The sequence below is a fragment of the Polyodon spathula genome, chromosome 13 (assembly GCF_017654505.1).
Source record: "Polyodon spathula isolate WHYD16114869_AA chromosome 13, ASM1765450v1, whole genome shotgun sequence".
Lineage (NCBI taxonomy): Eukaryota > Metazoa > Chordata > Actinopteri > Acipenseriformes > Polyodontidae > Polyodon > Polyodon spathula.
In genome coordinates, this window is record NC_054546.1 from 8,053,110 (window position 1) to 8,076,686 (window position 23,577).

Sequence of the window (23,577 nt, forward strand, 5' to 3'; positions counted from 1 at the left end):
GAAGCTGACACCCTGGGATCCTTCAAGAAGCTGCTTGATGAGATTTTAGGATCAATAAGCTACTAACAACCAAACGAGCAAGATGGGCCGAATGGCCTCCTCTCGTTTGTAAACTTTCTTATGTTCTTATGTTCTAACTGAGAGGCACTAACTAGACAAGGCAGCGGGAATCACTCTCAGAGCTAGCAACATTGTCACTGGAGTTTCAAATCAATTTTCACCTTTTATTAGTGCTGATAAGAGGCAATACAGTGGCTTTTAAAGCCTTGATTAGTTCTGTTCCTAGCAGAGTCCTGGGTGTCCAGGAAGGAGACAGGGAGAGCTATGGTGTGACTTTGTGCAGAGGAAGAGGACACTGAAACACTTTATGAATGAATTATAGTTACAGGAGAAATTAATCAGTTTCTGTGCCAACATGTCAGCCCTCGCTGAAGACTGAAGACTGAAGAGAGAGAGAGAGAATCTGGCAGTATCAAGAGACAGACTTCACACACAGGGTGAAGGTGGAGGGGAAACAAAACTTTTTTGCACTTAGTTTTCTTCTTAATCAATGCTGATATTTTTTAGGAACAAAGAAAAGGTAAGTGAGGACACAAACATAGACACAGATACACAGACACAAATACACACACACACACACACAGACACACACACTCACTCACTCCGATAACTCTGAAAGTTTAATGAGCACATCCATCATTATGACTCACTGCTGCATCATCGCTTAACCCTCTGTGTGCACCTGCTGGAGAAACTCACCACAGCACACTGAGAAACAAACCCTGGGTCTCAAAACTAAGAACCGACTAAAACTACGCCTGCTCTCAGGTACACTGCACACCAGCTCTACTGATGAGTTACTAACACACATGCACAGACACATGCATGCAGACACACACACATGTACGTAGACACACACGCACATACACACAGACACATACACGCACACACATGCACGCAGACACACACGCACACGAGATTACACGCATGTCAGTTGTGGTGGTTGTGCAAAATTGTGGGTTACAGGTTAATCGGAAGAGATTTTGCCCATAAGCAAATGCACCGAGGAGCTTTGTATAATACACTGGAATGTCCCACAGCTTTAGCCCCTGGTATAGCCAGGATTTTCTTAATACGGCGGAGCAGGAGGGAGTAAATGAGAAGTAGGTAAACTGACTCACTCACACAAACACACACAGATCCCGCCACTGTAACATCCAGCCGACAAGCTGAAGCACTTTCACTCGTTCTGTAAGTGAAGAGATTGTTCAGTGCGCTGCAATGAATGGGCATCTCAGCCCACTGACTTGAAAAGCAAATAAAAAGCATGTTGTGCGCCACCTTGTGGTTACAGGGTGGACCTGCAGGCAGATTCACTGAGTTTGATTGTGCTGTCTGCACAGGTGTTCTTCAGTTCATAGATTTCAATAAGATGAAATTACTCAAAATTACTCTAATCATGCATAATGTTGAAAATCCGATTTATGTTTTATAAAAAAATAAAAATAAATGTATTGGGACTATAATCTGTTTATGTCTGTTGACATATTTTCTAATTATTTTGAGCTCATACTGTGGTGCAATGCAGCAAATCAGGGATCGTGTTAGTCAGTCAGTGTGTGCTCTGTGAATGACAGGGCCAAACCCCACCGAAATATACACGTCCCTATGATGTCACAAACCTTACTTACTTCAGCACTGTTACCTCCTCTCTACTGTCACACTGCCACCTGCTGGTGCAGGGTGGAACAGCAGCCCAGGACAATGAATTAGCTTTAGTGCTAACCAAGGCTTGGAAATGCGTGGGAGTGACAAACATCTACACACACACCACCATTCAACTCTCTCTGACTCTCATCAGGGCATGTTGTGTGGGGTCTCGAGAGCCTAGCAGACTGCTAATGGGATTTCAAGAGCTTTAAGAGAATAACAAGAATTAGTGCAGAGAGGAGGGAGGAGGGTGACACAGTAAGAGAGAAAGAGAACGTGACAGACACAACGAGAGAGGGAGACACAGAGAGCCTGCCTGCCTACTTGCCTGCGGATCACTGCAGAGCTGCTGTGATGGGTGAGTGAGAGAAGAGATTCCTCATTGTTTCTGTGTGTTTCCATTTCACCATGAGCAGGAAGCACCTTGCCTGTCCTTGCGGAGGACCCTGTGCCATCCTCAGCATTGTGCTGCTCACTGCAGCACAGTTGTATAGTGCAGGGCTCAAGCTGTCTTATATAACTGTGGTGTTGTGTCACTTGTGATTCAATTCTGTGTGTTCAGAGCGCAGTGTGCATGGTCTGAGCTAGGGCTTACCTGTCTAACAGTGTACCATAGGTAGCTGTCAGCCTCTGTCATCCTAAAAATAATGAGAGGCTACTGAATTAGCCAGTTGTCTGTCTGTCTCTGTCACCTACCCCCCCATCCAGAGGTGACAGGCAGGACAGATATATTACTGTTTTTGACATGCTTCGCTAGACATTGTGGGGTTGCATTGTTGTGTGACTCTGCATCCCTGTGCTGTGAGTCTAGTGCAGGATAGTGTAGTCTTGTGTGATGCTACGACTTGTTTCCAGACTCTGAGCACTGGCCTGTGTGGTGTTGTGTGACTCTGACTCTTGTTCCAGACCTTCTGGGCACTGCTCTGGCCTGTGTGGTGTTATGTTGATGTGACTCTGCCTCTTGTTCCAGACTCTCTGAACGCTGTGTTGGCCTGTGTGGTGTTATGTTGGTGTGACTCTGCCTCTTGTTCCAGACTCTCTGAACACTGTGTTGGCCTGTGTGGTGTAGTGTGGTGTTGTTGTGTTGTGCCGTGCTGTTGTGTGACTCTGCCTCTTGTTCCAGACTCTCTGAGCGCTGTGTTGGCCTGTGTGGTGTTGTGTGCTGTTGTGTGACTCTGCCTCTTGTTCCAGACTCTCTGAGCGCTGCGCTGGAGCAGATGAAGGCGAGTGGGGGGATAGAGGAAGAGGAGGAGCTCCGAACACACCTCGACACCCTGCTGAGAGCACTGGAGGAGAACAGTGAGATGCACAGCTACACACACAAACACACATACAGAGCTTTCTGTGACTTACTCAGTAATACTCCCCAGTACTATCTCAGTCTCTCTAAATCAGTATTGATTGCTCAGAAGAGATTAACCTCTTTATCCCAGCTTCACGAGGACACAGAAGTGTGTATCAGTGCGTGTGTGTGCATTTAACTGAGATATAGCTTGTTTGTGAGTCTGTGCGTGTGAACAGTGTGTATGAAACGTGTGTCAACAATATGTGGGAGTCTGTTTGTAAGTGAGTCTGTGTGCGTGTCAGTGTTGTTTCTGTGTGTGCGTGCCAGTGTCAATTAGTGTGTTTCTGTGTGTGCGTGCTAGTGCCAGTCAGTGTGTTTCTGTGTGTGCATGCCAGCGTCAATTAGTGTGTTTCTGTGTGTGCGTGCCAGTGCCAGTCAGTCTTTCTGTGTGTGCGTGCCAGTGCCAGTCAGTGTGTGTTTCTGTGTGTGCGTGCCAGTGTCAATCAGTGTGTTTCTGTGTGTGTGTGCCAGTGCCAGTCAGAGTGTGTGTTTCTCTGTGTGCGTGCCAGTGTTTCTGTATGTGCCAGTGTCAATCAGTGTGTTTCTGTGTGTGCGTGTCAGTCATTGTTGTGTTTCTGTGTGTGCGCATGTCAATGTCAGTGTTGTGTTTCTGTGTGAGGGTGTGCATGTCAGTGTTGTGTTTCTGTGTGAGGGTGTGCATGTCAGTTTCAGTCAGTGTTGTGCTTCTGTGTGTTTGCATGTCAGTCAGTGTGTGTGTGTTTCTGTGTGTGTGTGTGTTACAGAGAAAGTCCTAGCCATCCTTTAGCCCAAAGAAAGGCTGTTATCCCATGTGTCACAGCGCTCTAGCAGCCATTGTCTCTCCTGACGGGAGGCCGTCTGTATCCACGGCAACACGTGCGACACTAACAAGTGCAGCCTGCCTCCTGCCCTCGCCGAGCGCTCCTCCAAGCACTGTCCTCCTCCCATACCCAGCAACACTAACAATAATCACAGTGTTTTCTGGAGCTCTCCTGTCTAAGCTGTCATCAAAACCCTCCCAGTGCTGTCTGGGTTTATAAAGGATCCCAGTAACTGCCTGTAGGCTTGTGGCAAGCTGAGGACAAATCTTCACTGGCTTCCTACTGGACAGTCAAACCACCATCTCTGACCAGCATACACCAGTGTCTGTCTGTGTGTTTGTGTGTCTCTCTCTGAGTTCGGGGTGCAGTATCACTGTGTGTGTCTCTCTCTGAGTTCGGGGTGCAGTATCACTGTGTTTGTCTCTCTGAGTTCGGGTTCAGTATCACTTTTTGTCTCTCTCTGAGTTCAGGGTTCAGTATCACTTTTTGTCTCTCTGAGTTCGGGATGCAGTATCACTGTGTGTGTCTCTCTGTGAGTTCGGGATGCAGTATCATTGTGTTTGTGTCTGCCCCCAGGAGAGGGTGCTGCTGAGCAGATCGTGGCGAGCAGTATTCTCCCTTCGCTGGCTGCAATCCTGCGCAGGGACACATCCCTCACTGCCCAGGCCACACTGGTGACTGCGGAGCTGGCCAAACACGGTGAGGACTGGGAGGGACTACAGCACAAAGAGCAACTACATCCCATCTTACAATGTCCAAGCTGTGAGGCAGAGATGAGAATTTGAAATGTTGTTAGAAACCACAGAGCACGGGAAATTGAAATGGCATTTCATATAATGTAAACATAAATTGACAAATACAAATTCCCTACAAGAATATAAGAACATTTACAAACGAGAGGAGACCATGATTTGGCCCATATAAGCTAGTCTGGGTTTGAGTAGTTGAATGATCTCAGAACTTTGTCAAGTTGGGTCTTAAAAGATCCCAGTGATTCAGCATCAACAACATAACTAGGTAGCCCATTCCTCCCCCTCACCACTCTGAAGAAGTGTCATATGGGGCATACCAAGTACATAAGCCCTTATGAATGTTTACCATGGTCATTTTCTCTGCTGTTTTCCATGCATGGCTTTATTATACATTTACCATGTAGTTTTTTTTAAATATGCTTTATCATACCTCCTGTTTTACTAAGCTTTCACTATAGTGATCTTCTCTGAGGTTCGTTTGTGTGCCGTGTGTTTCAGCGGACGTGCGGGAGCCCTGTATTGAGGCTGGGTTCGTCTCGGCTCTGGTTCCCCTGCTGGAGACGTCAGACCAGGAACTGCTGCTGCACACAGGCCGGGCCATCGGAAGAATCTGCTTTGACAACAGTACGTGAGGGGCAATTCTGGTCTCTCTCTGCACTCTCAAACCCCCCCCCCCCGAGGCCCTGGTGCAGTGTGGGGTGATTAATGTCTCTCACTCTCTCCTCACCCAGGCTCTGCAGTGTGGGTGATTTTCGTGTCTCTCTCTCTCTCTCTCTCTCCTCCCCCAGGCTCTAGTGCAGTGTGGGGTGATTCTCGTCTCTCTCTCATTCTCTCCTCTCCCAGGCTCTCTGCAGTCTCTCTCTCTCTCTCTCTCTCTCTCTCTCTCTCTCTCCCCTCCCCCAGGCTCTGGTGCAGTGTGGGTGATTCTCGTCTCTCTCTCATTCTCTCCTCACCCAGGCTCTGGTGCAGTGTGGGGTGATTCTCGTCTCTCTCTCTCTCTCATTCTCTCCTCCCCCAGGCCCTGGTGCAGTGTGGACGATTCTGGTCTCTGCTCTCCTCTCCTAGGCTCTCAGCAGGAGGCTCTGGTGCAGTGTGGGGTGATTCTCGTCTCTCTCTCATTCTCTCCTCACCCAGACTCTAGTGCAGTGTGGGGTGATTGTCGTCTCTCTCTCACTCTCTCCTCCCCCTGGCCCTGGTGCAGTGTGGGGTGATTCTCGTCTCTCTCTCATTCTCTCCTCACCCAGACTCTAGCGCAGTGTGGGGTGATTCTCGTCTCTCTCTCACTCTCTCCTCCCCCAGGCCCTGGTGCAGTGTGGGGTGATTCTTGTCTCTCAGCAGGAGGCTCTGGTGCAGTGTGGGGTGATTGTCGTCTCTCACTCTCTCCTCCCCCCAGGCCCTGGTGCAGTGTGGGTGATTCTGGTCTCTGCTCTCCTCTCCTAGGCTCTCAGCAGGAGGCTCTGGTGCAGTGTGGGGTGATTCCTCGGCTGGTTGGGATCATGAAGCAGTTTCCTGAGAATGATGTCCTGGTCAACGTGTGTCTGCTGGCACTCTGCAACTTGGCTGACCTGGGTGAGCCACAGAGACACTGACACGAGACACACAAACACTCACACCAACACACAGCCACACATACACACACCGTGTATTGTGATGTGCTGCTCCAGGCCTCCCCAGTTCAGTGGTGACTGGTCCCAGTTTTTTTTCCAGACTCTGCGAGGGAAGCTCTCATCAATATGCACGTGGCTGAGGTGCTGACAGTGCAGCTGCGCCGCGCTCCCAATGCAGAGAGAAGACACGTCATACTGGAGGTGCTGGGAGCACTGGGAGAGAGCGGTGAGAGAGGGGAATAAAGAGAGAGAGAGTGGTGTTTGAGTGGTCACCCTGTGGTTGAGGGTTGCAGGGCATGTCTCGCTGTGTGGAGCGGCGGAGTGACGGGGTAGTGTGTGTTTCTCTGTGTGGAGTGGCGGAGTGAGGGGGTAGTGTGTGTTTCTCTGTGTGGAGGGGTGGAGTGAGGGGGTAGTGTGTGTTTCTGTGTTGAGCAGCGGAGTGAGGGGGTAGTGTGTGTTTCTCTGTGTGGAGCGGTGGAGCGACTGGGTCACATTGTGGTACAGTGTGTCTCTCTCTTTGGGCTCTCAGACTCTCTGAAGCTGCAGTTTGTAGACTTGGAGGTCCCAGAGGCTCTCTCGGAGATGATTAAGGAGCTGCAGGATGGCACGGACCTCCCCGACCTCTGCAGCATCAAGATCGCATCCAGCCTCATCGTGTCCCTGTTGCTGGGGGGTGAGTGCAGCTCTATACATCCTCCCACTCCCTCTCTCCGTGTCCCTGCTGCTGGGAGGAAGTGCTGCTGAACCCCATCTCCCTGTCTCTCTCTCTCACCCTCTCCCTGTGTCCCTGCTGCTGGAAGTGCTCCCCATCTCTCTCACAGTTCTTTCTCTGTCTCACAGAGGTTTTAACCCCCCTGACTCTGTCTCTCTGTCCCAGATGAGGCGATGCAGAAGTGTTTTGGGGATGGCTCAGCGACGGTGTATCGGGACATCTTGTCCTGGCTGCAGTCCCCCAACATCCAATTGCAGCTCTCCGGGGCGCTCGCTATCGCCAACTTCGCCAGGAACGGTGAGGAGCAGAGACACGCACACGCACACACATCCACACTGACACATACAAATTGACACACTATATACACAGACAGACTGACATACAGAAAAGACCAACATTCTCTAATTTAACTGCTCTTGTTTTTCTCTCCCTCGCCTCTCCTCTCCCAGATGGTAACTGTATCCGGATGGTTGACTCAGGGGTTGTCTCTCCGATTCTGGACCTGCTGGAGCGCCACGTGGACGAAGGGGATGTGTCTGTCCAACATGCTGCACTGAGCGCACTCAGAAACCTGGCCATCCCTGGTGAGGACAGCGATGTGTGCAAAACAAACAGCGTGCCTGGCGCAATGCACTGACATGCGCTGGCCGCTCGGGTTGATAGTGCCTGTACTGCATCGCTCTAACCGCCTCTGTCTCTCTGTACCCGTGTCTCCCAGCGGTCAATAAGGTGCGGATGCTGCATGACGGGGTCTCAGAAAGGATTCGGAAGCTGCTGCGCTCTGAGATGCCCCCGGTCCAGTTCAAACTGCTGGGGACGCTGCGCATGATGGTGGACGGACAAGGTAACAACCCAAACCCTTCTCTCTGAAATTCTGTGTCTCTCTCTCTCTCACTGCTTCCCCCACACTCTCCTCTCCAGGGTGATGCAGCGGTGTGTCTCACTCTCTCTCTCTAGAGGAGGCATCGGCAGTGCTAGGGCAGGATGAAGCTCTCCTCTCCAGGGTGATGCAGTGGTGTGTCTCACTCTATCTCTCTCTCTCTCTAGAGGAGGCATCGGCAGTGCTAGGGCAGGATGAAGCTCTCCTCTCCAGGGTGAAGCAGTGGTGTGTCTCATTCTCTCTCTCACTCTCTACAGGAGGCGGTGGCAGTGCTAGGGCAGGATGAAGCTCTCCTCTCCAGGGTGATGCAGCGGTGTGTCTCACTCTATCTCTCTCTCTCTCTCTCTCTAGAGGAGGCATCGGCAGTGCTAGGGCAAGATGAAGCTCTCCTCTCCAGGGTGATGCAGTGGACACTCTCTCTCTCTCTCTCTCTCTCTCTCTCTCTCTCTCTCTCTCTCTCTCTCTCTCTCTCTCTCTCACTCTCTAGAGGAGGCAGCAGCAGTGCTGGGGCAGGATGAAGCTCTCCTCTCCAGGGTGATGCAGTGGTGTCTCTCTCTCTCTCTCTCTCTAGAGGAGGCAGCAGCAGTGCTGGGGCAGGATGAAGCTCTCCTATCCAGGGTGATGCAGTGGTGCGATGCCCGGGATCACGTCGGGGTGCGTGGAGAGGCCAACAGACTGCTGGCAGCCCTGATCAGACACAGCCGGGCACCTGTAAGTAGAAGACTGCCAGAGACATGCACAGAGACAGGCACACACACACACACACACACACACACACACACACACACACACACACACACACACACACACACACACACACACACACACACACACACACACACTGTTGACAGACAGGCCCCTAACCCTGACCCTTGTGTCCAAACAGGAAGTGGTTAAAGCAGTGACCCGGGCAGAGGGGGTGCAGCACCTCATCACCATGGCGATGAACGAGCATGTGATCATGCAGAATGAAGCGCTGGTGGCACTGGCCATCGCCTCCACCATTGACATCGGTGAGAAACACACACCCTTATGCTGACGCACACTCACATTTACACACTCGCTTACATTCACTCTCTTGCTCTCTAGACGCGGTGGAGGAGCCCTTCATGTCAGCCGGTCTGCTCTCCACGCTGCAGCAGATGCTGGAGGACCCTGTGGCTGCGGTGGAGGTGAAGTTCAGTACAGTGGGGCTGGTGTGCAGCCTGGCCAACTCAGGTATGAACCACAACTCAACTACAATACTGTACAACCCCCACAGCAAACAGCGTGCACCAGTAACAGCTTCCAGGGGTGAAAATAAGACTCCTAGTGGTTTCATCCATTCCAGGTTTTACTACAAGCTTGATTCTCCCCAGTCGATATGTTACAATCTCAGGATCCTGTTATTAAACTCCTACCAAAACCAGGAATGGATCAAACTGCTGTGCAATTAGGAGTCTTATTTCCATCCCTGGCTTCCCACATACATGTAGTGTTTAGAGGTAATCTCAACACAGCGGTAACCTGTTACAAATCATCCACAAAACATCAATGTGTTCTAAAGGATGTCATAAAATAGTTATTACTCAACAAAAGACAATACTTGTAAAATTATATGAAAATTGGCAATACACTGCAGGCTTGTTCTGGCAAAACAATAATAAAATTATAGTTTTTTTTTTTTTTTAAAGCAAGCCGAGCTATATCATAGCATCTGATTAGTGTTAATAACCCCCCTCCCCTTCCTTCCTTGCCCCCTCCGCCCTCCTCCTCTCAGTGGAGTTGAGGTCTCAGATGGACGCTCTGGCTCTGAGGGAGACTCTGGGGAAGCTAAGTAACCATGGCAACACCAAGCTGGCATCACAGGCTGACACAGCTCTGAGCATCCTCGCCGAGACCAGCTGAACAGAAACAGCGACCCAGTACCCTGCCAGCAGACCCAGCCCACCCCACCCCAGAACCCCTCCAAAACCAGCCCAACCCAAGAACAGAACCAGCAACCCAACTCATAATGACACCTGCTACCCCCTGGAACAGACTCCACCCCCCAGAGACCTCACAATCCCTGACCCATTACCCTCCAGGCAGAACCACAGCACTAGCAGAGTCAGACCAACACAGACCCGAGAACTACCGAGATCCAACACCGGCAACCTGAACAGTGACCAGACATTCTCCCAACAGAACCTGACCCGACAGCATCTGGAACAGAACCCCAGAATGGAGCATTCTAATCAATACCAGCCTGACCCTTTACCTACAGAACCACTAACCCAACTCTCACACAAACACACACTCCACCAGCAGCCTGTTCACATAGGAATCCCACACAGCAGGACGAGGTGATTGGGCTTTTAGAACACTTTATAACATTATACACAGTTCATGCTTTTTAGATTGTTATATTCCCTTTAATGCAAAAAAACAAAAACATTTACATAAATAAAATAAATCTGACAAAGAAGAATTCATTAAAAAATGGTGACTGAGAGGGCTGGTCTATGCTGCTGCCACATCACAGAAAGAATCGGACAACATCAACCCCAGAATGGGAGCGTTTCTCTCACAGCCGGCTCCTAATACACCTCCAGTGGATTACATCCCAATTCAAGCACACGTGCATTTTGAGAAGCAATACAATGAACAGTAATAAAAGCTACATGTAGAGATCTGATCTGTGCTGCAGATCACTTACAATAGTGCAAGCATCTTTGTACACTGCTAAAGCAATGTTCTCAGGCCAACAAAACCAAAAGAATTGAAGCTATCATGTTTGGTTTTGTTAATGTACAAAACCCCCCCAAAAAAACAAACAAACAAAAAAAAAAAACAGAACCCCAATTCTTCTCGGTCTAAAACACGAGCGTTCAGGTTTTGGAAGTAGTTTGCTAATCCTGTAGGGCAATTAGTTAGCAGAAGAAGCAGCATTAAACAAAGTGGGCTCGGATTTGAAATGCAAAATTATCCACCATTTATTTAAATAGCGGAAAATAAGACTAACAAAGAAGCAAATACAGCGATGTTTGTTCTTGTTAAGGACAGGGCTCTATATGATAGGAATTCTGCCTTTAAGTGATGACCCAAAATCAGATATTTACTATGGGACTAGCTTTGCCTTTAATTCCCATGGGTATATATTTGCAGAAATGCTATGTAGGCCCAAATGTGCAGTTCTGCAATTTTTAAGGTCATTTTTCCAAACTTTGCATCTGCTCTTTAACATGAGCGCCATCTTCAAACATCATCTTTAACACGGATCACACCTCGTCATGCGAAACAAGCTGAAGACTCACTCCTTTAACAGACCGTTCAGAAAACTCACACTATCACTTTTTGGTGTTTTCATTTTAGAAAAATAGAGGCCAACTTTCAATCCTGAAAAGTTGACATTACTTTTAGTCCTGTCGGTGGATGTGTGTAGGTGGTATAAAAATAATAAAACGGCTGTTCAGCTGAAGCTGCGTGCAGTTGTATTAATTTAACTGAGTAACGTGTGGATGTGAACTTCGAGCTCCAGTGAGGGCTGGCTCAGTGGAGTGGAAAGCTGATCAGTGCAAGGCTGAGAGATTTGGAAACAAAATAAAAAGGCAACCCCTTATATTACATGAATGTTAACAAGACTCTTGTTGCATGGCAGTGCCACCCACTCCAGGCTTTACTACGAGCTTGATTAGCCACAGTGTACAGGTAACAACCATTCAGGGATGGAAATAAGACTCCCGTTGCATAGCAGTTTGATCCCTTCCTGGTTTTCTTATGAGTTTAATAAGACACATCTGAATTCGATACCTCTACACTGTGGCTAGAGCTGTGCACTAGCTGGGAATGTGAACCCCAGCACACGTGTGTTGCAGTGTGGGACACGCACACGTACACACGCACATGCTGCGTCAGTCAGCGCCTCGGTATCAGAAGCGGGAGTTCACCGCCTCAATATCCCCAATCAGAGTACGGGCCAGGAAGATGCCCAACATCTGGATTAAAAAACAAAAACACAAAGAGGAGTTAAGCAGTCAGAAATGCAGTTCTGCTGGGGCGGTGCAAACTTCCAGCCCTCTGTCAAACATATGAAAAGGAGTTTTCACATGCAAAGATTGAATTAAAATGGTCTTCAAACAAAAAACAAAAAAAAAAAGTTCAAGCGATTATTTTATTGTGAAGTTGCGGAACGAGGCCCCACCTGCAGCAGTGAGATGATGATGAAGACTCCGGCCACGATGTAGAGGTTTCGGGGTAACCAGGCTTCCAGCGCAGGGATGCACCCCTTAACATGGATCACATTGTTCCATTCCCGTTCCTGCAGGGCAGGAACGGGTTAACACACGCAGCGTTGTATAGAGGATCAATAAGGAAGAGAACTCAGTCAGCACATAAGACTTACCGGCCTGGCTCTGATGTCATATCCACACTGTGTGTTCACAACTGCTTGCTGCAGAGAGAAAGAGAGAGAGCCCATTAACAAGAACACAATTCAATTTCCATTGTGATTTCCTGATTTCCATTCAGTGGGTAGTAAAATGAAGCACAATCCTGTATGGTAAGGGGTGTCTGCAGAAAAAGCCAGTAGGATTTCAGAGGAGCCTTCATCTATACAACCAATTCATTGTTAAGATGGAGTGACATCAATGACTGAATCACAATCGCTCAGAGACAGGCAGGAGACAGACAGGCATGCACAGACAGACAGACAGACAGGCATGCATAGACAGAGAGACAGGCAGGAGACAGACAGGCATGCATAGACAGAGACTCACAGCAGGGTCGGCCAGGCAGCAGGAGAAGGGCACTCCACAGCGCTCCCTGCTGGGGTTGTCGTCAGTGCAGTTGAAATAATTGTTTCTGTTCCAGTCATTAGGGTTTTGAGCCCCACAGCACTGATTCTGCAACAGGAGAGAGGGAGAAAGAGGGGCTCAGGTTGCTGCAGGTAAAGGACACATTCAGACAATGCATTCTGCAGTGAGGATTGATGAGGTTCTGCAGGTCGATGCCCTAGCGGTGTGTGAGAGTGAGTCTGAGTCAGTGCCTCACCGTTCTCTGCAGAGAGTCGATGAGGTTCTGCAGGTCGATACCCTAGCGGTGTGTGAGAGTGAGTCTGAGTCAGTGCCTCACCGTTCTCTGCAGCGAGTCAATTAGGTTCTGCAGGTCGATGCCCTAGCGGTGTGTGAGAGTGAGTCTGAGTCAGTGCCTCACCGTTCTCTGCAGAGATTCGATGAGGTTCTGCAGGTCGATGCCCTAGCGGTGTGTGAGAGTGAGTATGAGTCAGTGCCTCACCGTTCTCTGCAGCCCTAGCGGTGTGTGAGAGTGAGTATGAGAGTCAGAGAGTCGATGAGGTTCTGCAGGTCGATGTCCTAGCGGTGTGTGAGAGTGAGATGAGTCAGTGCCTCACTGTTCTCTGCAGAGAGTCGATGAGGTTCTGCAGGTCGATGTCCTAGCGGTGTGTGAGAGTGAGTATGAGTCAGTTCTCTGCAGAGAGTCGATGAGGTGCAGGTCGATGAGCGGTGTGTGAGAGTGAGTCGATGCCCTAGCGGTGTGTGAGAGTGAGTCTGAGTCAGTGCCTCACCGTTCTCTGCAGAGAGTCGATGAGGTTCTGCAGGTCGATGCCCTAGCGGTGTGTGAGAGTGAGTATGAGTCAGTGCCTCACCGTCCTCTGCAGCGAGTCGATGAGGTTCTGCAGGTCGATGTCGTCCCGGCCTCACCGTCCTCTGCGAGTCGATGAGGTTCTTCGACGGTAGCCCTTCACATTGGTCAGGAAGAAGTCGCTAATCCACTCCCTCAGTGTGTCCTGGAACAAGAAGGACAGCACCCCTGCCGTCAGCTCCAGGAAGAAGATCACTCCAATCACCCCGCAGAACTGCAGGGGTCAAACACACAGCGAGGAAAGTGTTAAACACACACACTACTGAACTGCAAGGGTTAAACACCACAACAGCGCTGGAAAAGTTAATCCATACATTTCTACAAAGCCAATGTGTTCAATTGTTTTCATTCACTGACAGCAGGTTTGACAAGCATGCCAATGGGAGCCCCTTGTCTCTAATGCAACCCAGACAGAGTCAGGCTCGTCAGGTACGAATGAGCATGCGACTGGAAGCCAGGACTCACAAACTTGAGCATGCAGATGTTCTCTCTCAGCGCTCCCACGCAGCCCGCGAACCCCAGGACAAAGGTCACTGTGCCGACCACCAGAACTACCCACACCGGGTCGAAACCGTTCTGCCGGGTCACCTGGGACAGGTCCGACAGCACGCCCTGAGAGAGGGACAGAGGGAGGGATTAGCACCAGAACAGAACCACCCACACCGGGTCAAAACCAGGATACAAAAAGCAGGTCTGGATACTGGGGCAGTGTCTGAATTGGTCTGGGAGCTGAAATCTATAAGGAAGTGTTGATACTCCACCCTCAGCAACATTACACAAAAAAAATTGTAATCAGCACTTACCTTCTCACTCCACGCCCAAAACCCGATGCCTAGGAAAGCAGCTCCAACCAACTGCAAACCAAAAGAAAAGAATATATATACACAAATAATTAGCCATGTGTTTATAGTGCTCATTATTATTAAGGTGTGGTAATGACAGTGCTTGAGAGCCACAAAGGGAGTGTTTAGACTAGTGCTCATTATTATTAAGGTGCAGGGTAATGACAGTGCTGGAGAGCGAACAATGAAGAGCATCTATTTTGAGTACAGGTAGTTTGTTTCAGGTGGGGTCCTGATACCTGCTGTGTAACGTACATGCAGGATGAAAGGCAAAGGAAGAGTGACAGGGACACTCTGTGACGATTTGTTTAGCGAGGTGGTGGTTCAATAATGTTGACATTTAAGTTGAACTGAAAACAACGCAAAACAGCAATGTTGCAAGAACTACAAAGCCGGCCTGCTTCTAAAACCACAGGAGTGTATTTTCACAGAAGACCGTGCGCACCCTGCACCCTGCACCCACCTGCGTGATGGTGCGGTACGAGGCCTGTGGAGAGATTCCTGCTAGGTAAACTTTCCTTGAAGGGGCAGGGTGTTTTCATAGCATTTGGTAGACACCAGAATTTCTCAGTAGTCACGCCAAGTGGTTTCCACTTCCTGTTGACACAGCACGCTTGTAACAATCAACCTTTGACCAACAGGCCAACAAAATATTCCCAGATTCAGAATAGGTTACTACCAAAAACCCATTAAATATTTTAAAAAGGTAGAAAGGCAGATTGACAGCGAAAATAGGATTGCTAGGTTCATTGACTGCAGTTTTTTCTCACTAGTTTGTGTAGTTGTTCGCAGGCGCTCCAGTTAAAGAAAAACACAGGTCCCGTGTAGCAGCAAAGAGTTCCCAAAAAAACATGCAAGTCAAATCAAAACAGAATGGCTTTTTTTTTTTCTCTCCAGGAAATTGCAAGTACCAGCATAGTTTGCTAATAGAAGAAAAAATGTTACAAACAAAACAAAAGCTAGATAAACGTGGCATACTTCTAACTTAATGCAGTTTTACATTAGCACATAATCTGCTTAGCAAACCTGTACACATTTTAACTATCCCGTGGCAAACCTTCAGCATCAACACAAGCAGAAAGAACTCCCAAAAGGAGAAGGTGCTGTCCCACAGAGCAGGGTTTAAAAAGGTCAAGGTCCCCCAACACATTTAAAGGGGCAACGGTTCCTAAAACCTACCAGCTCTTAAAGGGGGAACAGCAAACATACTTTTAACTGTTGTTTATTTATTTTAAAACAACGAATTTCGAATGCCTGGCCAGGCTAAAAGTGGTGCGCTTCTAAGGACCAGTAAAAATTCATTTTGTGTGACAGATGTCACAAGCCGAGCGGCGTTTCCTGTCTGCTATCAGACAGAGACAGACTCGACCCTCCTGGAATTGCGCAGGCTTTCCTGACGAATCGACTCCCTGAGTGTCAGGCACAGGAGACTGCGCACAGGCAGGCAGGCAGACAGAGTGTAAACAACATGCTGCCTCGCCGTGTCCTGTCATTGTAACAGTGCAGTTTCCAATAACCACAAACAGAACAAGGAGGAAGCAAAAAACTCTTACTTGTGGTTCAAAGGATTTGTTCCTATAAAAAGGTATTTAGAAACACAAAGACACTTCAGAAAAGTAGCGACAAAATGTTGATTAGAGGTCTTGCAATATCCGTTACATTTTCTTGAAGTAGTTCTACGTTTTACCCTACCCAAGAGTACAATAGCAAAGGGTTAAAATAAATAAACCTCATGGCAAAATAAATCAGCCCGGTTCCCCCTTTCATTCTGTCCATTAACCCTTTACAGCTGAAAGCTGGACAGGAACACAAACCTCTCTACTGGTAATCTCTCTGCTTCATTGAACCATCACTGATGCATATCCCTGACAACGGTTAAACATTAAAAAAAATAATAAAACCGTTACTGTGCTGGCTCTTGGCACTCACCCAGAACATGATGTTGTAGCTGAACATCAGGTACTTGTAGCAGCAGCTCACCTCAGCATTCTTATACTGGTAACGCATCTTCCCCTGGGGACACTGGGAGAGAGGGGGAGAAATTACACTTTGAATTTCCTGGAGCGTGTAGATCTCGCCCCCACAACGTCAGGGACAAAGAATTCTAAACATTTCTACCATGTGTGTGCATAAACAGATTCAACACGTTGATATCAGCTCCTGTCTACGTACTTAGCTATGGTGGTTTACAAGTGCTGGGTGGCTGCCTCTAATCAGCCCCGCCCCCAACAAGAGAATGAAATACCTGTACACTCTCAGCGGGATTCGAGGGAGCCACTGAACACTCAGAAACATTCAATACAGGGCTTTCACAGGTTCAGCATGGTCGAGCAAGGAATGATGGCATTGTGCAATTCTGCGGGAGCACCACATAATACTGTGGTAATCAGTACTTCCATGAGAATGTGCAGCCACAGATACCCGATTACTTCTCAGATCATGTGTTTCAACAACCCCGCTGGTAACATCACACTTGTGTTTCGTCATCTACAGAAGCGCTTATTGGATTATGGCGAAACTTGTTTTGGACGTGTCCTTTAGCTAAAGAGAGTATCACAATAGCTAAACTTCACTGTGGACCCAAACTTACCTTTCCATAAACGGTATGCTAAGCATTTCAGTGCGTGATTGCAGGAATCTCGTAATATTCACACACAGCCCCAGTTTTTTATGTTTGATGATTATTTCATTGTGCAGCAGCTTCCCCAGTAAAATGATGAGCTGATATCTCTTTAGCCAAAGAAGCAGAGTAATTTAAGACTCTTCCATCATGAAATACAGTAGCGTGAGTTTTGTACTAAAGTATGCTGACAGCAGCATTTCTAAAATTAGCTCAGATTGTGGTAATGAAAAATAATGGTTTGGAAATATCTACAATATGTTTGCTGTAGTGTATTTAATATAATAAATACACAACAAACTCAATGAAACTTAAATTTATAAAAAATAAACTAACATGTAAACATGAGCTGTGTGTTACATGCTCTCAGATCAGGACTCCACACATATGAGCTGTGTGTGTTACATGCTCTAGATCAGGAATCCGAGCTGTGTGTGATGCTCTCAGATCAGGACTCCACACATATGAGCTGTGTGTGTTACATGCTCTCAGATCAGGACTCCACACATATGAGCTGTGTGTGTTACATGCTCTCAGATCAGGACTCCACACATATGAGCTGTGTGTGTTACATGCTCTCAGATCAGGACTCCACACATATGAGCTGTGTGTGTTACATGCTCTCAGATCAGGACGCCTTATTTTTATTATTATTATTATTATTAGTAGTAGTGGTGTTATTAATAACAACAATCGTTTCATAGCAGATGTATTATTTGTAGACGTAATTTTCTGGATAGAAAAGAAATGACAACTAACACTTCACAAACTTTGTATAATAATTTAAGACAAAAAAACCAACCGTTTAAATAAATAAACAATACACACACAGTTTCAGCACAGTGCCACTGCACGTGTTCGCTGATATACGAAACTCAGAAGTATAAAACAGAATTCTGATAACAACAATTCTACTGGCTGCTTTCACGGACCCAGATTATCACTAATCTTGGTTTACTTTACCTAAATGAACACTGGGTAGTCCGGGACAGTACTAATCAGGCTCTGTGAAACCAGCCAAATGTGTTCAAACATCCAGGCAACACGTCAACAAAGACGAAACCGAGTCTGCTATAAAAACACAGAACTACAAAAAAAACAAGACGATATTATAAATACACCAGCACCAGCGGATCTGGGAAACTGCAGAGCAAGTAAACCAGAAACCGTAGTTGAATATATGAACAGTGGGGAGGAGAAAAGCGAAGGTAAAGTCTCTCCTTCTCACCTCTCGCACGCTGGCATAAATTAAACAGTTTACAAACACACAGAACAGTCACTACTGCGAATTGCTCTGCGATGTTGATTAAACTTGAAAATAATATTTGTTCTCTTTTTTTTAAATACCTACCCCGTCCAAAATAATAATAAAAAAACCAAACACTCACCGATTACACCGGTGTTTACTGGTTTTCTTTGAGAACTCCGCTTCGAGGGAAACGGTGCTCAAGTTCTGCCCTGTGCTGGTCTGACACGCTTCTAGACTCGCCCCGCTCCGGTAATGTTAGGCAATAATGCGTCACTGCAGCCACTGTGTGTCATATTCATTCATATTTATACACACACACACACCTTGAGTGGGAGAACATCAGCTTTTGTCTCACACTACCCTATGCTATGTGTTTTTTTGGTGATTTCAGAGTAGCAGGGGAATAGGTTAGGGAATAGAGGCTACACTCAGACACACTTCATATCAATTCAATAAGAGAAACAGAGAGAAAAGCTTAGAAAACCAGAAAGGCACACTGAATAATTGAAAAAAAAAAAAAAAAACACTATTTATTTTTCATGACAACTCATGACAATCTTTCATTATCACACCCCTACTCCAGAGTTTAGAAAAGGGACTCTACAGAGTCCTGCAGCCCGTGTTTAGAATAGGGACTCTACAGAGTCCTGCAGCCCGTGTTTAGAATAGGGACTCTACAGAGTCCTGCAGCCCGTGTTTAGAATAGGGACTCTACAGAGTCCTGCAGCCCGTGTTTAGAATAGGGACTCTACAGAGTCCTGCAGCCCGTGTTTAGAACTGTGAAATGTAAATATTAAGGAACATGTATGTTTCAGATTATTATTATTATTATTATTATTATTATTATTATTATTATTATTATTATTATTATCCTATTTGGCTGATGCCTTTATCCAAGGTGACTACAGTATAACAATGATGTGATACACGTTATAAATGTGTATCACGGTAATTTTCCAGTTTTCTCCCATGCTTTCCCCGTGATCATTCGATCCATTTACCGTAGTTTACCACATTTCTCCATTTTTTTTTTTTTAAATGCTTTACTCTCATGGGAAAGCTGCAAAAATACTGGGTTAAACTTTTAAGGGTGAATTAATGTGCGTTTATCCTGTGCTTCCCAAACCACCGGCATTAGAGAAACAACAGGCATAATAATAACAGCAACATGCAGAACATGTTAAAAGCAAACTTTATTCCACAAAAATAATCCGACACTTCAATACACTTACATCAGGAAGGGTGCACTCCATGCCGGAGTCTATATGTACAAAATAAAATAAATCAATCCTTTGATAAAGGAACCCCTACATTGCATTGACATATAAATATATAGCGTCTTTTCTCTCACAGCACTGTACAAAAGTGAGGTATAAAATGCAACAGTAAGAGGCTGATAACGTTTCCCTAATTTCTCCTGGGAGTGCAGGGATGGAAATAAGCCTCTTATTGCAGAGCACTTTCACCTTCCAAGTTATGAGGTTGAGTCCTAGGAAAGTCATAGTACAACCAAGAATGGATCAAACTGCTATGCAACGGGAGTCTTCTTTCCATCCCTGAAGTGCACGCTGGCCCTGCTGCGTCAGCCTCTCTCTCTCTCTCGCTGTCTCTCTCTCTCTCTCTCTCTCTCTTTTAGTAGAGGACCAGTTCTGGCTCTTCCGCTCTGAACACACTGCTCATCTCCAGCCACAGAGGCTGCAGCTCCTCTAACAGATCCTGCAGAGAACACAGGTCCTGATCTGAAACCACACAGCAGGAGAGCCCAGGAGCCTGCTCCGGAACCGAAACATGATCTAGAACCCAGTCTGGAACTGCGGTCTGTTCCGGAAGCTCAGGAGCCCACAGGCTCCACTGAGGGGTGCAGTGCTGGGGTGAGAGGGCCGCGAGGCAGGCTGGTGGGGGGCTGGGGCCCCTCTGCTGCGGCCATGCCCCTCTGGGGAGGGAAGGGGATAAGTAACAGTGCTGTGTGAGCCAGGAACCAGCAGGGGGCAATGCGGTGGGTGCTGCAGTCATGCTCTGGTTGTGCAGAGAGGGACAGTCCTGTAGACCTGCTGTGCTCTGGGCTTCCTGTTTGATTATTCCTATATTATAAACCCCCATTGCTGCAGACGGGCTCCACAGAGACTCCAAGGAGGTGATGCACTGCCTGAGTCTGGGATGCGGTGAGGGGTCTGCAGGGCGGTAGGTGTGAGAGCACTCCCCCTCTTCCTCCTCTCCTTCGCTGTGCTTCTGCTTCAGAGTGAAGGGGGGGCACAGGGGTCCCCACAGGGCCAGGCTCCCCTGCTCGGACTGAACTGGGCTAGGGTTCTTGGGCTCAGCCTCCCCACTACTGCTCCTGCTGCTGCTCCTGTCCTTCAGGTTCCTGGCTCTTCGGTTCTGAAACCAAACCTGTCAAACAAACAAAAATAAATAAATTATAAGATAGTGTTCTTGAAAGGCTTGTCTGCTGTTTTGTTTTGTTCCCAGGTTACATTACAGCACAGCACGCCACTACTTTTGAATAAAATAGCCAAGCCGATATTCTTAAAGACTAGCCTACAAGCAAAAAAGGCAATTCAAAAGTTGACTAAATAGTAGCAAAGAAATAGAAAAGAAAAGAGAAAACCAAAGTGCATTAGGAAATTGCTGTGGTGTCTCTCTGCGGGTTTCGACACAACACCAGTCTACACAGCTAGATCGAGTGCTGTACCATGCTTTCACTATGCTGTAGTACACTGTGCCCATGCCTTTACCCTGCTATAATGCAATACACTTCTATGCGGGGTGGAAGAGCGATGCGTGGATAGTGGGGGAGTTTGACTGGCCTCGGCCGAGTTGGACTAGGCTGGATGGGTTGGTTTGGGTTTGGTTGAACTCTCACCTGTATGCGGGACTCCGGTAGTCCAGTGGCCTGTGCCAGGCTCTCTCGCTGGCTGATGCCTGGGTAGGCGTCCTTGTCGAAGGCTCTCCGCAGCAGCTCCAGGTGCTCCTTGGAGAAGGAGGTGCGCTTCCTCCTGCTCGCTCCCCGGGACCGGACTGCGCTACCTGGGAGGGGAGACACGAGAGGCCGGGGTGAGACCAGAACACAGAACAGGACCTGCCTGATACACACAGGCAGACTAGTGCAGAGAAGGACTTCTAAATGCCCCTGAGAAAAGATTACCACAGTAATTTTGCAGTCTCCCCCTCCCCCATGCTTTTCCTATGCAGATGAAATATAGGATTGATATCAACGCTAAATAAAAAACAAACTGCTTAAGATTTCACAATAAACGTAGTGTTACTGTCCACAGATAACATCAGCTTGAAAGTTATCTAGCAATCATTTTACCCCCAAAGATTTAAAAGTGCACTTTAAAACTCAGCAGACTTTGCTTGTCATTAAGTATTGTGTTAGTTATAGCTTAGCAGTGCTCCACATATGATATAAAAACAGATGCTGGTGGTTAACTGAGAGACCCACACCCAGGGTCTCTCCCAGGGTCATCTGACCACTTGGGTAATATTATTCCACCCCTTCTTTAATGCAATGAGGTGCAGTGAGTCACACTTACCAGCAGTGGCGCTGCCTTGCTCCTTCCACATGCTTGCCCAGTCGAGTCTCTCAGTCTGGTGTCAGTCGCTCTGGTCCAGGGCCTCGGTTTCCTTCCCTGCTGTGGCTGCTGGTTCTCTGGTGTTGGTTCTGGTGTGTTCTGATCTCTGACACCGGGCCTCTTCCATTTATATCCCTCAGCTCCCAGACCCTGCTCCCACCCCTAAATGCTTATTGCGAGGTGTGCCTCTAATGTCCTGTAATGGGGTGTGGGTCCGGGAGTCTGTGCCAGGTCTTTGAGGTGAGATCACACCTGGCCCAATCCACACCTGAGCTCACCTTCAAAGCAGGCCTCTGAGACAAAACCTTCCAGAAATGTATCTTTCACATCATTCCTTCATTTTTTAAATGTGATTTTTAGATTGTTTTTAAACTTTTTTTGATACGAGAAGTTTCTACGACTTTGAAAAACATCTCTGCATTTTAAAGTACAGGAGCGATAGGGAACTTAACACGGTCCTGTTTTACCAACAGTGTGGGGTGAGAATGTATTGTGTGAATTATTGAATGAATTCAACGCTGTTATTTTTAATAGAAAAAAGGACACTGTGAATATTGATGTCTGTCCAGGGCAAAAAACATTATCCTTAAAACCCCTTATCAAAGGGTTCCTCAGTAAGCACCGGAGAGGAATAGAGCGCAACAAAGCAGGGGTAAGCATTGCAAAAAATGGAATTAAAGTGCAAACGCAACGTAAACCTCTATACGCAACACACACAAAAATAATATTCATTTGAATATTAGTATTGTGTCTTCGTGAAGCTCACTCAAATCTATTTGTGTGTAACTGCTCGCGATTGTGAATTGCGTCTCGTGTCGCATTTATTCCTCCCTCGTGTTTTAAGGAGAATTGTTTGAGACACGAAAAGATGCGAACGACGAGCAATTTCACTGAAGTGAGAAATGAGAAGAATCGAGACAGGTTTTGCAACTCGAACATGTTGCGCAGAGCTGGACCGATTCCTAATTTTTTTTTTTTTTTAATTAATAAATATTTACTCAGGGACTCGGTGAACTAAAAGTTGCATTATTATTATTATTATTATTATTGTTTCTTCTTCTTCTTCTTCTTCTTCTTCTTCTTCTTCTTCTTCTTCTTATTATTATTATTATAACAAATCCTTAACCGTGACCGCTTGATTACTTAATTACTTTTAAAAGTAATGCATGAAATGGCACCGTTACTAAAACCCGTCAATGAATCGTACTATAATGTCCGAATTTGTTTAATGCTAGAATTATTCATCAACTTCGCTCAAAACGCTCATAGAAAGCATTATGCAAAACTCAGGAAACTATTCCCACTGAATCCACCAGACCTTACAGTAGAGACCAAGTACTCCATCTCAGATCGACTTGATGAGAACAAGGCTTTATAATCCTGGCAGCGTGCTGCTTTGTTCCAGCGTTATTTTGACTTGACAAGTCTGCAAGACCTTTGAAATGCCGTGCCGCGCCTTAACACCGCCGTGCTGTGAGTCTGCTAACTTAACCCCAGTGCAAAGTGTACTAGGAAAAGGTGTGACTCGCCTTACCTAAACGTCTTAAGAACATCATAAAAAAGGAACGCTGTTGGGGTTTTTAATTAATTTGCAGTAGCCGTTAATGAATTAAACGATATTAAACGGTGCGGCTCACTCCCTGGTTTTTTGAAGTTGGCAAGGTGGGAACGCGTTTATTGATCCCGAATTAAACATCACCCCTTACCTATCGGCCAAATGTCCATATTATCTATAGACACCAGGGCAGATGACTTGACGTGTCAATATTGCTGTCCGATGATTATTATATCTATAAAATACATTAATATAAAAATCTATATATAAAATAAATGTACTATATTTTATTTATGAAGCAACTAGTGTATTTA

The 23,577-nt window shown here is 46.9% G+C and overlaps 2 protein-coding genes across 4 annotated transcripts; one reads left to right on the top strand and one right to left on the bottom strand.

Annotated features, from left to right (window-relative positions):
• The first annotated feature begins 1,595 nt into the window (after positions 1–1,595).
• si:dkey-191g9.5 (rap1 GTPase-GDP dissociation stimulator 1) lies at positions 1,596–10,455 on the top strand. Of its 2 annotated transcripts, XM_041268704.1 has the most exons (14): positions 1,718–2,068; positions 2,902–3,009; positions 4,432–4,554; positions 5,106–5,231; positions 6,048–6,176; positions 6,315–6,440; positions 6,744–6,887; positions 7,092–7,223; positions 7,376–7,510; positions 7,645–7,770; positions 8,378–8,517; positions 8,693–8,819; positions 8,896–9,024; positions 9,566–10,455. In XM_041268704.1, the coding sequence occupies exons 1-14, from the start codon at positions 2,065–2,067 to the stop codon at positions 9,691–9,693; spliced, it is 1,677 nt and encodes a 558-aa protein (XP_041124638.1). In that variant the 5' UTR covers positions 1,718–2,064; the 3' UTR covers positions 9,694–10,455. The 2 variants fall into 2 exon arrangements, with proteins under 2 accessions (XP_041124639.1, XP_041124638.1); XM_041268705.1 differs by lacking the exons at positions 8,378–8,517; positions 8,693–8,819; positions 8,896–9,024; positions 9,566–10,455 and adding an exon at positions 7,884–8,369 and having other exon boundaries at positions 1,596–2,068.
• A 466-nt stretch (positions 10,456–10,921) lies between these two features.
• LOC121325759 (tetraspanin-14-like) lies at positions 10,922–18,384 on the bottom strand. 2 transcript variants are annotated; one of them, XM_041268707.1, is made up of 10 exons: positions 18,276–18,384; positions 16,197–16,289; positions 14,229–14,279; positions 13,891–14,037; positions 13,518–13,570; positions 13,430–13,478; positions 12,543–12,668; positions 12,170–12,217; positions 11,969–12,085; positions 10,922–11,762 (listed from the first exon to the last, which is right to left on the bottom strand). In XM_041268707.1, the coding sequence occupies exons 2-10, from the start codon at positions 16,272–16,274 to the stop codon at positions 11,697–11,699; spliced, it is 735 nt and encodes a 244-aa protein (XP_041124641.1). In that variant the 5' UTR covers positions 16,275–16,289; positions 18,276–18,384; the 3' UTR covers positions 10,922–11,696. The 2 variants fall into 2 exon arrangements, with proteins under 2 accessions (XP_041124641.1, XP_041124640.1); XM_041268706.1 differs by having other exon boundaries at positions 13,518–13,639; positions 18,276–18,383.
• Positions 18,385–23,577: the final 5,193 nt, after the last annotated feature.

Excerpts from the sequence above, each read along its gene's own strand:
- LOC121325759 (XM_041268706.1), bottom strand. The coding sequence starts at position 16,274 with ATGCGTTACCAGTATAAGAATGCTGAGGTGAGCTGCTGCTACAAGTAC. Across the intron at positions 13,479-13,517 it reads CTGACCAATGTGAAGGGCTA|CCGGGACGACATCGACCTGC; the intron begins CCGTCGAAGAAC and ends AGGACGGTGAGG. Across the intron at positions 12,218-12,542 it reads GCTGCCTGGCCGACCCTGCT|CAAGCAGTTGTGAACACACA; the intron begins GTGAGTCTCTGT and ends TTCTCTCTGCAG.
- si:dkey-191g9.5 (XM_041268704.1), top strand. Across the intron at positions 6,441-6,743 it reads GGGAGCACTGGGAGAGAGCG|ACTCTCTGAAGCTGCAGTTT; the intron begins GTGAGAGAGGGG and ends TTGGGCTCTCAG. Across the intron at positions 9,025-9,565 it reads GTGCAGCCTGGCCAACTCAG|TGGAGTTGAGGTCTCAGATG; the intron begins GTATGAACCACA and ends TCCTCCTCTCAG.